This window comes from Arvicola amphibius, chromosome 5 (assembly GCF_903992535.2).
Source record: "Arvicola amphibius chromosome 5, mArvAmp1.2, whole genome shotgun sequence".
Lineage (NCBI taxonomy): Eukaryota > Metazoa > Chordata > Mammalia > Rodentia > Cricetidae > Arvicola > Arvicola amphibius.
This window is the reverse complement of record NC_052051.1, coordinates 102441900-102456927: the sequence shown is the minus strand read 5'-3', so window position 1 is coordinate 102456927 and position 15028 is coordinate 102441900. Positions and strand designations below refer to the sequence as shown.

Here is a 15028-nt window from a genome sequence, read left to right as displayed (position 1 = left end):
GTGCAGTGTTTCTTCTATGGCCCTGCATTAACATATTCTTAAGCTTTAATGAAGTACACTTCAGGAATCATAAAATCTACCTGTTGCAAGCATATAATTCAATAGCATGGTGTCTGAATATACAGAGGTCTCTTCATCACCACAGCCTAACTTTTTAACTGTCACTGCTCCCCACATACCCCAAGAGAAACCCCATGCCTATCTGTGGCCATTCCTCACTCCCACATCTAATTCTAGGAATTGGAAATGAACCCCCTTTGTGCCTGCTAGTTTAATGTCAACTTGACATAAGCTAAAGTTATCTGAAATGAGGGAACCTCAACTGAGAAAATGCCTCCATAAGATCCAGCTGTGAGAGCATTTTTTTTTAATGGAGACAAGGTTTCTTTTTAAGAATTTTTTAAATACAATCTTTTATCTTTTTACATAGCTATTCCTGTTCCCATTCCCTTCCCACCTTTCCCTCCACCCCATTCCCCACTCCTCTGATGTGGATAAAGAAGCTGCTTTGGGCCTACTGCAGTGCAGAATAGGGCCAGGTGAGAGTTCCAAACAGAGGGAGAGTAGGTGAAGTCAAGGGGAAGCCATGTAGTGGCTGCAGGAGACAGACACCAGACACTGGATGCTGGACAGAACCTACCGGTAGGCCACAACCAAGTAGCAATACACAGATTAATAGAAATAAATATAAGAGCTAACTAGCAACACACTTAAGCTATTGGCCAAAGAATACTGCAAATAATATAGTTTCTATGTGATTATTTCGGGTCTGGGTGGCCAGGAGCGAATGAGCAGTAAGGCTTCCCATGGGAAGTCAACAAAGTCAAACTTCACTTCAAGGCAAAACCAAAGCCCTCCCCACCTATATCTAGCCTGAGCAAGGTATCCCTCCAAAGAGAATGTGCTCCAAGACACCAGTTCAAGCAGTAGGGATAAATCCTGGTCCCACTGTCAGTGACCCCATAGACTGCCCAACCTCACAACCGTCCCCCACATTCAGAAGGCCTAGTTTGGTCCTATGCAGGTTCCCCCACTATCAGTTCATAGTCAGTGAGCTTTCACTAGCTCGAGTCAGCTGTTTCTGTGGGTTACCATCATGGTCTTGACCCCGTTGCTAATATTATTGCTCCTGCCTTTCTTGGACCAGTCTCCAGTAGCTTGGCCCAGTGCTAGCTCTGGATCTCTGCATCTGCTTCCATCAGGATGAAGGTTCTTCAATGACAATCAAGGTAGTTATCAATCTACTTACAGAGGAAGGCCAGTTTAGGCGTCCTCTCTACTGTTGCTTAGAGTCTTAGCTGGGGCCATCATTGTTGGTTCCTGGGAATTTCCCTAGTGCGATGTTTCTCACTAGCCCTTTAATGTCTCCCTTCATTAAGATATCTCTTTTCTTTCTCTCCTTCTCTGCCCTTCCCCCTTTTTGAGCATCCCATTCCCTCATGTTCTTCTCGTCCCTCCCCTTCTCTCCTCTCCTTCCACCCTCTCTTCTCCCCACCATACTCCCAATTTTTTCAGGAGATCTCGTCAGTTTTCCCAGGAGGGATCCATGTCTCTTAGGGTTATCTTATATCTCTCTTAGGGTTCTTGTTACCTAGCTTCTCTGGAATTGTAAACTATAAGCTGGTCATCCTTTGCTTTACATCTAATATCCACTTATGAGTGAGGACATACCATGTTTGTCTATCTGGTCTGGGTTACCTCACAGGATTTTTTTTTCTTGTTCCATTTATTTGCATGCAAATTTCAAGATATCAGGTTTTTTTTTTTTTTTACTGCTGAGTAGTACTCCATTGTATAAATGTACCACACTTTCTTTATTCATTCTTTGGTTGAGGGGCATCTAGGTTGTTTCCAGGTTCTGGCTATGACAAATAATGCTGCTTTGAAGACAGCTGAGCAAATGTCCTTGTGGTATGAGTGTGCATCCTTTGGGTATTTCTAAAGTAGACTGATTCCCAATTTTCTAAAAAACTGCCATAGTGATTTCCAAAGTGTACAAGTTTGCACTCCTACCAGCAATGGAGAAGTATTCTCCTTACTCCACATCCTCTCCAGCATAAGATACCTTAGGTGTTTTATCAACCATTCTGACTGGTGTAAGACAGTATCTCAGAATCGTTTTGATTTGCATTTCCTTGATGGCTAAGATGTTGAGCAATTTCTTAAGTGTCTTTTGGCCATTTGCAATACTTCTGCTGAAAATTCTCTGCTTAGATCTGTACCCCATTTCTTATTAGATTATTTGGTAATTTGATGTCTAGTTTCTTGAGTTCTTAATACATTTTTGAGATCAGCCCTCTGTCCAATTCTCTGTAGCTTTGAAGCCTGTCCTGGAACTCACTGTGTAGACCAGGCTGGCCTTGAACTCACACAGATCCACCTGCCTCTGCTACCTGAGTGCTGGGATTAAAGAAATTCACTACCACCACACGGCTTTGTAGAGCACTTTCTTAATTAATGATTGATGTAGAAGGGCCTAGCCTATTATGTGGGGCCATCTGTGGGCTGGTGGTCCTGGGTTCTATAAGAAAGCAGGCTGAGCAAGCCTGTAATCAGAACCCTTCCATGGCCTCTGCGTTAGCTCCTGCCTCTAGGTTCCTACCCTGTTTGAGTTCCTTTCCTGCTTCCTTTAATGATAGACTACAAATGTGGAAGTATAAACCAAATAAACCCTCTCCTCCCCAATGCTTTTGACTGTGTTTCAGCCCAGCAATAGAAACTCTAACAAAGACCCGCTCTCTAGAGACCTGCCTTTCTGACATTTCATAGAGATGGATTCTTGCAGTATGTCACCTGTGCGTCAAATTTCTTTCACTCAGTCACTTGTTCTTGATGCTCACCTAGAATGGGACATGTAGTGTTACTTTCCTCATTGCTGTGACCAAATGCCTGGCAAGACTTAGAACAAGGACCACCCCTGGCAAGTTGCAGCAGAACAAACTTACTTGTGCCCATGACTTAATGACACATAAGCAAGATGGTGGGGGCAGCTGGTGACAGTGGCAGCAGGAATGGGAGGCTGCCGGTTCACAGCTTTACATACCAGGAAACAGAGAACTACTGGGCCAGAAGTAAGACTGGGGTATAAATCCACCCTACAAGAATTCATTCCCCAGCTAGGCACCCCCTCCCAAAGGCTCCAGGGCTGCCAAAAACGGAGCCACCAACTGGGGAGCCAGTGTTTACACACAGGAGCCTGTGGGGGACATTGCACACCCACACTGACATCAAACGTGTTTCTTCTCATGCTGGCGCTGTCCCACCGCACACACAGACCACTTGCTTTGCAAATTCTTCAGCTAATGTGCATTCGGGATCCATCTACTTTGGGGCTATTATAAATAATAGCTCAGAAAGCATCTGTGTACAGACCTTTGCATGGACAAGTGCTTCATCTCTCGGGGATATATCTAGAAGTAGAATTGCTGAGCTGTGTGGTCACTTATGTTTAACATTTTAAGAAACCATCAGGCTGTTGCTCAAAGAGTCTGCACCACTTTACATTCCCACCGCAGTGCTTTGGGTGTCCAGTTTCACCACACACCCCTCAGCACATGCTACCATCTGTTACTATGATTCTAGCCATGCCAGTAGGTGTACAGTAGGACCTCACTGTGGTTTAGGCTTCAATTTCCCCAGTGACTTAAAATGTTGAGCAGCTTTTCACATGCTTCTTGGCCATTTGTGTATCTTGTTGGAATAAATGCCTATTCGAACTTTTTCCCCTTTTGTAATTAACACTTTGTTATTGAGTTGCAAGAGCTCTTTACATATTCTGATATATGACTTACAGATATATGATTTACAAATTTTCTTATTCCATGCCATCTATTAAATATATTTTTAATGGAGAAACTGTTTTTAATTTAGATAAATCCAATTTGTTTTGTCGCTTGTCTTCAGTCATCTCTAACAGATGCTGGTTACCTCCCAGGGGTCTCTGTGGCTTCATTCCTTTCATCTGTCTCCAGGCCCATCCATCCTCTTGCCTCACCTCAGACTACCATGGGCAAGTACCTCTCCCCTCTGTCAAGTCCCCCACACGCCACAATTTCACCCCTTCTCAGCATAGCCACCCTCTTGGTACACTGCCCCCCTCCTGTCACAGGACAGCTGCATGATTCTGTTCACCTCTATGCAAGCATGAGTCTGTCCATGTGTGAGTCATGGCTTCCCATTCTCCTTCCACTGGTCCAGGCTCCAGTCCTCTGTTTCCAGGTTTGGGTCACTCATTCTCATCTCCATGGTGAGTCTCATCTCACTGGCATCTACTCCACATTCTTACCAGGGCCTGCCTTGCCTTCCATCCACCCCAACCCCAAGCCTTCATAATCAGGCTTCTGAGATAGCTGAACCTATCACCGAGTCTACACCAGTGCTTCTCAGCATGTGGGTCACGACCCCTCACAGGGGAAGCCTGAAACCACCAGAAAACACAGATATTTATATGATGGTTCATAACAGTAGCAAAACTATAATTATAAAGTAGCAACGAAAATAATTTTTCAGTTGGAGGTCAGCACAACATGAGAAACCGTATTAAAGGGCCACAGCATAGGAAGGCTGAGAACCACGGATCTACACTACAGTTCGCCCAGCTGGGGCTGCACATTGGACTCAGTTAAAGATAAAAATCACTCTGCCTGGGCCCAGGCCTGAGGTGGATATGCAAAGAGTACTGTTAAGGCACTGCAAGTGGCCATGTCATCTCTGAGAGACGGAGAGTCTAGCCAGAGGGTCCCTAAGCAAACATCCAATCTCTGGAACAGCTAGCTACTTCAAAAAAAAAACCACAATTCCAGACCATCCTGCAGAGCTCTGAAGCTGGGATGATAACGTGTATAAGAAGCTTCCCAGAGCTGGTGAGCAGGACTTCTGGGCCACCCCACTTAGCCCTTACTAAACTCACCCCAGCTGTCCTTTTATTTGCAAGAGCACTTTCCTCCTGTGCAGGCAGGCAGGTGGCAATGGGCCACACAATTCTGCAGTAGTCATATAATTCTAGCATTTTTAAAGATGCACTGACATGCAGCGCAGGCAAGCCATGCGAGAAACATCTTGAACTCATGGTACCTTTTTATTTTTAATAAATTTTCATCACATTTAGAAACCTTTTGCTGCTACCAAAATTTTCAAGACCTCCACATGCCATATATGTCCATATGGGGTCACAACCCACAGTTTAAGAGCTGTTTTGAGCAGCCCTACATGGCCATAGCTTCTGAGTCATCCATGTCAGTGTACCATGACTCCAAATTCTGGCTATAGTTGCCCACAACTGTGAGTTCTAAGCATGGGTAGGGAGAAACGGACTAGCTTACTGTGTTATATACAACACCATATTTCACCTAGAAACAATACAAGGTCGTGATTGTACTATCAATCTTTATAAAGTTCATAAGAGGTTCAGAGAGGAAAAGTTACATACCATGATTACACAGCAAGGACATTAACCATAAAGCCATCTGTAAGAAGAGACTGTGCTTACGTTCCCAGCTGCCCAGACCCGAATAATCACACAGAAACTATATTAACTACAACACTGTTTAGCCAATAGCTTAGTCATATTCCTAGCTAGCTCTTAAAAGTTAAATTAACCCATTTCTATTAATCTGTGTATCACCAAGAGGCTGTAGCCTACCACTAAGGTTATAGCATCTGTCTCCTTCGGCAGCTACATAGCATCTCCCTGACTCTGCCTACTCTCTATATATCTCTGCTCAGATTTCCCACCTGCCTTTATTCTGCCCTGCCACAGGCCAAAGCAGTGTCTTTATTAAGCAATGGTAATAAAACATTGCATACCAACAAGATATCACAGCATACAGAGGGCTATCCCATAGCAGTTGCCACTATACAGAATAGCTGAGATGGCTCTCACTGCCCAGCCAGATTACCTGAGCCCCATGCCTGGGATGCACATGGTGAGATATAAGGACCAACACCCTAACCACTTGTCTTAGTCTGCTCAGTCTGTTAGCTCAGGAAGGAAAGGGTTTACTTCAACTTACTCTTCCAGGTAACAACCCATCATCAAGGGAAGTTGGCGCAGGAACTGAAGCAGACCCCATGGAGAAGCACTGATTCCTGGTTTGCTTCTTCCAGGTTGCTGAGCTGCTTCTCCACATAGCCCAGGCCCACTTGGCAGGGAATGACACCACCCACAATGGGCTAGGCCCTCCTATATCAATTAACAATTTAGGAAATGCCCTCACAGACCAATCTGATGGAGCCAGTTCCTCAACTGAGGGTCCCTCTTCCCAGATGACTGTAATTTGTGTCCAACTTGCAAGAACCACCCAACACAGCCACTACCCAATGCTGCGTTCCTGGGGTTACAGAAAACCCAGCAGAGTGCCTGTAATCAAGAAGGAAAGTAGTATCAGGTATCTTTACTCTGTAAGTACATTTTATAAATATCTTCACTTTGTGAACCTCTATCAGAAGAATGTTTGCCCAAGGTCACCCAATAGCAGAGTCAGGAACAATCTGGAGGCTCCAGGCCTGTTTCCACTGCACTGTGCCATGCTTGCTGATTTCTCTGGCCTTGGGAGGCCTGCTCGCTTTTGTTCATATAATAATTGCTTTGTCCTTTCTCTGCTGAAGGTCTTTCTCCTCTTCCCTAGTTAGCTAGGGTCAAGTGGTAATTCCCAACAAGTGAGTTAATCTTTAGTCTGGTGTAAAGAACCAAAAGCAATGGACAGGAACAAAAGAGATGATTCCTCTAGCAAAGGAGCTCACTCCAAACACACCACAGAAAAGTGCCACAATTTCATTCACTTTAATTTTTAGACCATCTTCCTATAACTTATGCAAAAAATAGTACTTCTGTGTCCACGTTCACACCTCGAAAGGTCAGGTCTTAACTAGGAAACATTATATTGTAGCTCTTGACCATGGGACATAGGAATCTTCAGTCACATAAACTTTGCCAAATGTCACACACCTAAGGGAGGAACCAGGAGAGGCTCAAGTGCAGGTGACAGGACAAAAGGACACAGGTACCATCTCTGCCAAAAGCTGCCTGCTGCTCAGCAACTAGGGATTGGCCAGCACCTCAAGGCTCAGTGATAGCAATTCTCCTGCTAGGGGAACAGTGTGGCCCAGATGTTCCAGGCCACTATCCTACTGGGCCTTCTGGTGCCCAGACCCAGGACAAACAAGCTTCACACTAAGAGATCAGATGTGTTGTTGTTCTTTTTAACACTCCATCTTGGGTATGTTACAAAAGACAAGGGATAGACCATTTCAAAGACATCCCAAGCCTATGGGGTGAATTTGGGACACATCTGTCAAGTGTGTTCCCACCTATCACCTTTGGGGCTATCTACTTCGGTCTGAAGTTTCCATGTCTTGAGCCCCTTTCTTGTTGCACTATCACCCATTCTCCCAGTATCCCTTGCTGTAAGGGAACAGAAATGGGATCCCATCTTATGTTGGTCAGAAGTCATCACTGTGACACCTGAGAAAACCTAATTAAGAGAAAAAGGATGTGTACTGGCCCATGATTGCAGGGTTTCTATTCCATCGTGGTCGAGAGAACATGGCCAAGCAAAGAAGCTCCAACCATGGAGGACAGGGAGCAGAGAGAGAGGATATCTGTGCTAGCAGTATCTCTCTTCCTTCCCCTTTTATTTCATCTGACTCCCATGAGGGTCTTCGCCTATAAATTCACTCACAGATGCAGCAATATGTATGCCTTACTAATCTCCAAGGCAGCCCTCAGTCCAAATAGCTTAATACATTAGCACTTTTTTTTTCTTGCACTGTAAAATCATTAAGTTTTTATTTAAAAAAACAGTCAGGCAGGACATGGTCTTTAAGCATCACTCTGGTACCCAGATGCAGTGAGACTGAGCTCTTCCCACTGAGGGAGGTGGTTCAGACCAGTACTAGTGTCACTGCATGAACCAACCTCATATCACCACAGCTGCAGATGTCATGCTGTGTAGGACCTGAAGTGCCTTTGCCATAAGATCTTGGGGTAGCAGAGCGGTTCTGACTCTGAACTTAGTCCCACTGTGTGTATACCTGGCACACCATCTCCTCCTGGCTCTACTGCCTGGGATGTGTAACCTAACTTCTGACCCTCAGTTGTTTCCAATAAAAAATGGAGACAACCAAATTCCAACAATTACTAGATCCTCCAACTAACTATTCAAAAGATCCTGTAAACAAGGAGCTTCCATGTGTTCTTTTCCCCTGACCTTTATTCTTTTTTTGTTTTGTTTTGTTTTGTTTTGTTTTTCGAGACAGGGTTTCCCTGTGTAACAGTCCTAGCTGTCCTGGAACTAGCTCTTGAAGACCAGGCTGGCCTCAAACTCACAGGGATTCACCTGCCTCTGCCTCCCAAGTTCTGGGATTAAAGGCGTGCACCACCACCCAGCCGTTCCCCTGACCTCTATTCTAATATAGTCACCTAATACATTAGCACGTTTTTCTTGCGCTGCCAAATCATTCAAGTTTTTGTTTAAAAAAAAAAAAAAGAAGTCAGGCAGGACATGGACTTTAAGCATTACTCCACTAGAGACATTTTTCAAGTCAACAATGATCTACTCATAACACTGCTGGGGTCTGTTTGATCAATGAGCCATGAAGGCATGCGATGAGACTGTCGTTCTAGCCAGTATTCTGAGGTCTACAATGGGATGTCACTGTCAGAAATAGGCAAAAGTTATTGCAATGGAATTTCCCCCTGAATATACTGGTCCCATAATCCTTTAATATCCATTTCTAAAATACTGGTGAAGGTTGGCAATGTGGCTCAGTTGGTAGAGTGCTTGTCTGATATGCACAAAGCCCTAGGTTCAGTCCCCAGTGCTTGAGATGTGAAGGCAGAAGCATGGAAGTTCAAGGTCATTCTCTGTTATAGTGCAAGTTTGAGGTCCAGCCTGAGCTACAGGAAAGCCTAAAGATGAATGAAAGTCATGCCAATGAGCGGCTGTGTCGCTGGAGTGGAATGTGAGGCACCTGGAGAGTTTGCCCATACACTATTTGTGTGGCCTTGTGCCACTCTGATGACAACAGGATATCTTCAGAGAAGTTTGCTTGATCCTACAGAGTTCGTTGACCTTTTTGATGAACCAGTCATGTCACCTAGGAATTCATTCTGAGACTCTGCCATTCACCATCCTCCAGTGTTTAAAAATGGCTACGGAGTACTGAGAAATGTCAGGTGCCAGGCATTTATTTAGACAGGTGAGTTCTGAAGTCATGGAATTTAACCAGAAGCGAAGAGGGACAAGTAGGGGAATATTTATCTTGAACTATGAAGGCTACAAATGTGGGAGAAGCCCAGGAACTCGGGGCACACTGGAACCAGGACCTACCTGAAAGTCACACAAGAAAGGTTCCCATGTGTCCCCATTATTCAAACTCTGCTTGAAAAATCAATACTCTCAGCTAGTATTCCCCTGGCTACATTCTTAGCTTGGCTAAGAGAGTATCAGATAGCTTTGGGGGTCTCTGAACACTGGATCACATCAGCTAAGAATGACCTGGGAAGCATCAGAAACTCTGTGAAGGTCAAGAAGAGGAAGGTGATACAAACAGAGCTGTGTGGTGTGGCCATGGTTCAAGGTAGATAAGGGACAGGAAGAGAGGCAGCCCCGTCAGATGGCTCTATCAGTATCTCAGTGGACACAGGAAGGATGGTTATCTGCATGTGTAGTCCAGCAGAGGCTTCACTTTCTAGATACATCTCTGATTTCTCATGAACATTACCCTATCTTTCAGTATAGCAATCTGAAATATTGTGCAATCCAGATGTAGGCTAAGAAATAACTTATGCTAATTAACCTAATTAATAATTATTTTGCCCGCTGTAATGGGTAGAAAAAAATTATATACTATAAAACTACCAGGATGCCTGCCAAGAAAATTAAATTATCAACTAAATTATTGGAAACAGTATTTAAAACAGCTGTTGATCCACCAAAAATCTAGAGAATGTTGATTTGTTTTACTGTGGTTAAAAATCCCTTAAAAGAGAATGTTGTGTGCTCAATTCGCTCGTCCCAGAAACTTCTCTTAAGCCCAGCTGACCCACAAGGAGCCAAGTCCCTCAAGATAGACAAAGATCTACAGTCACCAATGAGGACTTGGAGGACTTTAAGTAAAAGTCAAAGCCAAGGTGATTTCTCCAAAGCATTTTAAGACTTTTGCATACCAACGCTGACAGTAAGCGGGACCCGTGTGCAGGGACAATGGTTGTGCTTACCCTGTGTCATCCTGGAAGCCTTCCAACTCATCGCGCTGTTCCGCCAGCGTGGCCTCCAGATCCAGGTAGGCACCATTGTGGGACAGCTGCAAGGTACAGTCGTCGAGCTAGGAGAGAAGGAAGGAGTTAGTCCCAGTAATCTCCTCAGGTGGGGACCAGGTACCATCGATGCACCTTAAGTTGCCCCCATAGGCTTTTTAAAAAAAAACAAGCATTACTCTGAACTGTGACGCCTAGCTGAAGGAGGGCTAAGTGTAACCGTAGTGTAAGCATACTGGAGCAGAGCTGGTGCAAGTAGACGGAAGCATCTGTCCGTCGGCTGGCAGTGGCCCACGTTGTTAAGATTCTGAAGTGGCAATTACCAGCATTTTGTTATATTTAGAATGATTACCTACACTTAAAAATTATTTTGCCAAAGATTCAGATTAATATTGTGAGAAAACCCAAGTATACCATGTCATGTTTGACTCCTTGAGTGGTCGGGATAGCTCTTATTGTTCATCTAGTTGGTGAGTCAAGACTCTAACTGAAAACTGCGGGCAAGCATGGAGGCTCCTGGCTGAAATCGCAGTACCGTGGGGCGGAGGCAGGAGAAGAGGGAGGAAATGTGTACTGACGGTCACAACCGTAGTCCTGGCCACTGGGACTCATCAGCTCCATTTGGAATGTCCAGCTTTATTCCCAGAAGTCTCAGTGAACACTGAACCTTCTTTCGTGGTCATCAGGGCCTTCCAGGGATCTGCCTCAGCGTGCTCTGTGTCAAGCCCCAAATAGCGACAGGAAACCCCACAATTTTCCCAGCCTATGGCAACAGATCCTCAGCCCTCAGCCTAACTGCCTGACCCCACCACCCTCCTCCTCACATTCCAGGCACACTAACTGCCAGCACTTCAGAACTACCATTTTAACAAAATTGTATATCGGACACAGGCAGAGCACCAAAGAACACAGAACGGCTTCCTTCCCTCAGAGATACAGTGTCATCGAATGAGCGGGACAACAGACAGACCGTAGATCAGAGTAAGACACACATAGACCAACTGCCAGGCAGTGGATGCTCTTCCTTAGCTTATTCTCCAGTGACTGCTTCAGCAGAGATGCCAAAACCCTCCATAATATCGCCCAAGTCCCCACCCAGAAGAAGACTATCATTGTTTCCTAGCCAAATGTCACCAACTTGATCCCCTAACTAAGGGGTAAGCAAACCCCTATGCATGGTGTGCCAGTGAATCTCTCAACTGACAAAGAAGAGGTGAACATGGGCCTTTAGTCCTCTAAGAGGAACATGTGGGGTATGTGCAGAACAACCAGGGGGTGAGAAGCAAATTGGGATACTGACTATCCTGGGACAGATTGCCTTGGGGGCGTGATACTGACTATCCTGGGACAGATTGCCTTGGGGGTGTGGTGTGCATAGCGGCTAAGATGCCAAAGGAGCCAACGTACTGCCAAAGTGATGCCATGATGCACACCAGCCTCCCCATTACACCCAAGACACAAGATTAATATTTAAACTATCATCATCTGAGCCAAGGAGCATGGATACAATACATTGGGGCTAGAAGGGCATAGATTTCTCCTAGACAGCTCAGAGATCCGAGGTCAACTTTGGGTCTCTCTTTCACAAACTGGTAGAAGCCTGTATTAGTTACTTTGCTCTCTGCTGTGACAAAAATACTCAGGGAAGGGTTTGTTTTGTCTGGTGGTTTACGAGGGAACACTCCATTAGGTCTAGGGAGGTGTGGATGCAGGAACAAGACGCAGCCAATCACTGCATTCAGTGAGGAAGCAGGGGGATGAATGTACCAACTCAACACACTTCCTCCTCCTTTTCGTTTGGTCCCAAGCCCCAGGGATGGGACTACACCCATTCAAGATGGGTCTCCCTCAGGTAAACCTTCCTGGAAACATCCTAGCTAACAAACTCAGAGGTGTGTCTTTCTGGTGATTCTAAATCAAGTTGCCCACAAAGATTAGTCATTTCAACCTCGGCAACGACTACTAAGTCACAGTTACAAACATGTAAAGCAAACACCCAAAGCCAAGGTGTAGAGGCAACGGGGAAAGAAAGGCAAATTTCAAACTGGTTGTTCCAAATATGCCGGCAGATTATCCAAGCTTTCCTTACCGAAAGACTCAGACATGTCCCTGCCAGACAGAGTTCCTGGCCTCCATTACGGCTTAGGGGGAGCAACCTGATCTCTTGCCTTGGCCTCTCATGTCAAATGTCCTCCCAGATGACTTAAGGGTCCTGGAATTTCCTGACTCTGACAATTTTCATGTCAACCCTGATCCCCTGGCAGCATGTCCCCTGCACTCCTTTCTTGGCTGAAAGTTTGGTGGCCAGGACACTGTCGGGCACTTCAGGACATAAGACAAAGCAGGGAGCCATGTGGGAAGATAGCGTTACAGCGCTATTATAGAAGGGTGGCGATTAGGGAATTTAGGGGCAGTGACAGTGGCATGGCTGAGAGACCAGATCAGGTTGCCTGCTGTCAACCTGTGGCCAGGGTTCTGGCAGGGATCAAGCTGCTCAGAGGGAGTCAATCCCAGACCCACAGGAAAGGTCCTTCGATGACATCTCCTGAATGTGCCACTCCCCCCTGCTGCCCCAGTCAAAACACGCCATTTAAACAAGCAGCCTGGTGACATAGAAAACTCCCTCTGCTCCTTATTACAGATACCTCACCAAGTGACTCTGGGGTTCTTTTGACTGTTCCTAACAGTCAAAGATAGTGCACTCCAAAAGGGCAAGCTCACCATTCCGGAAAAACCTCAACCATCTGAAGGAAGGCTGATGTCACGTCTCGATTTATATATTCTTTCCCTCTCCCTAAGCCAGCAAAGTGGTGTGTTGCTGGGGTGGTTTAATGATTATCTGGGTTCTGGCAGCAAATCTTGAGTCTAGTCTAGGCAATAAAATTTCTGTGTAACCCTGAAATAGATTTGAACAGAACCCTTCTATAAATATGCACAAGGCTACCATTTACACTAATTCTGTAGCTGCATAGAAATGAGAAAATATGTAGTTTAACAATAGACTTCACCGTTTAAAGAAAATCTCAAGTGAGCCTCACTCACTTGTGTCATTTGGCGGGACCCTCTCGTGCTCACATCCCCACCCTCCCCGTGTGATCTGTACAGCAACCTGGAACCCAGGCTGGCCTGTGTCTTGCTTCTCATGGGTGACACCTGATGTAGGCTAGCTGACAACTGCAGGCACTCACTCCCAGGAGCTGGCCTCCCTCCTGGTTATTGAAATCTCACCACTGAGTGAGGCCAATCTAGATGGTCAAGCTCCGGATGATCCAACAGCTGATGACAGACACATGAGACAGCCCAACAGAAATAGGGAAACAACCTAAGCCAGCACTTCCTGGTAGATCGTTGGGCTTCAGGATAACTTCATGGTTGTCAGTCTCCTGTCTCTATGATCTGTCAACACAGGCCACCCACAGCTGACAGGTAGGGCAAATCTGACCATGAGAGTTCCCAGAGTCTGGATGGGGGGTGGTGACGGGGGAGCACTAAATGTACTGTGGTATGACAAGCTCAAACAGGGCCATCCTGAGATGGAACATGGAGCACACAAATCTAACTTTGACCCTTCCTGAGCTAAAACTCCTGCTGGGGACAAAGGACGGCAGCAGGTACTGAGTACAAGGGACCTGAAGCACTAAGGAATTAGGGAGCAGTGATTCCAAAGCCTCTCCCAGAGAAGTGAACGAAAGCAGGCACGCCAAGTCCCTAGGTCCCAGAGCTCACTCTACTGTTCCGCCTTACTCCTCCTGCAAACTTCAGAGTAAAAGATGACAATATTGTGGTTTGAATGGGAATCTTTAACAGGCTCTCATGACTAAACATTTGGTCTCTAGCTGGTAGCATTTGGGGGGGGGGTGTTGTGGATCCCTTAAGAGGTGGGGCATACAACACCAGGTATGAGAAGCCCTCTTTTTAGTTACTGATCGTGGTTTTCAAGAGACTCCTAAAACACACAGGCTGTGGCTATCACCCTTGGTTGCCACGCTCACCCCTAGAGATGGAAGTCAAGGCCCTATTGTTGAAATACTGTGCACTTCAGACTTCAGACACAGGGCCCGGAGACCCCTGAGCTGGAACTGACCTGAATGCCTCCTCTCTGAGTACTCACTTTCATGGTACCCAGAGGGCACAAAGCAAGCTTCCAGAGCAGGGAAACAACCAAGAGTCTACCTACCTCTGAAGATTATGAACCACAATAATGATTAGTAGGGCGTAATAACACAAGAGGTGCAATAGTGGCATGCATACCTGAGAGGTAACCAACAACTCTCTAATTGGATTTAAGATCCATGGAACAGGGGAAATCACGCCTGGTTCAGGAAACCCAGCCAACCACCAGGGCTAGTGAAGTCACAGCTCTTGGAGGAGAACCTACAACCACCACTTTACTAAACCAGCATAATCCCTAAGTACATTCTAAATATTTGTCCTTACACCCACAGATAAGTGTAGTCCTCACCCCACATCAAGGAAACTTCTCTTTGCAACATGCAGAGACTATTATGGAAAACCACAACCAATCAGAATGCTGGGTTATGAAGCCCAGTCCCAGTGAATACATCTACAAAGTAGTCTGGCACCTAGGGGAACATTGTAGAAGAGGGGTGGAAAGATTATGTTATGAATGTACTTTCTTTGAAAGTGGCTTGGTTGTCCTTCCTCAGAAGCCTAGGTAAGCTGTTTGTGATCACTAAGCCAAGGACGTATGCCCTGTCCTGAAGCTGACTCAAGGAGCTTCCAAATCAAGTCCTAGACTTACAGTTAAAC

The 15028-nt window shown here is 45.6% G+C and overlaps 1 protein-coding gene across 5 annotated transcripts in view; it reads right to left on the bottom strand.

Moving 5' to 3' along the window:
* Fhod3 (formin homology 2 domain containing 3) overlaps positions 1–15028 on the bottom strand; it is a 412222-nt gene that overhangs the window by 361945 nt on the left and 35249 nt on the right. For all 5 annotated transcript variants that reach the window (XM_038330720.1, XM_038330721.1, XM_038330722.1 and 2 more), the window contains exon 2: positions 10220–10326. In XM_038330720.1, coding sequence (XP_038186648.1) covers positions 10220–10326 — 107 coding nt within the window. The remainder of the gene's footprint in view (positions 1–10219; positions 10327–15028) is intronic.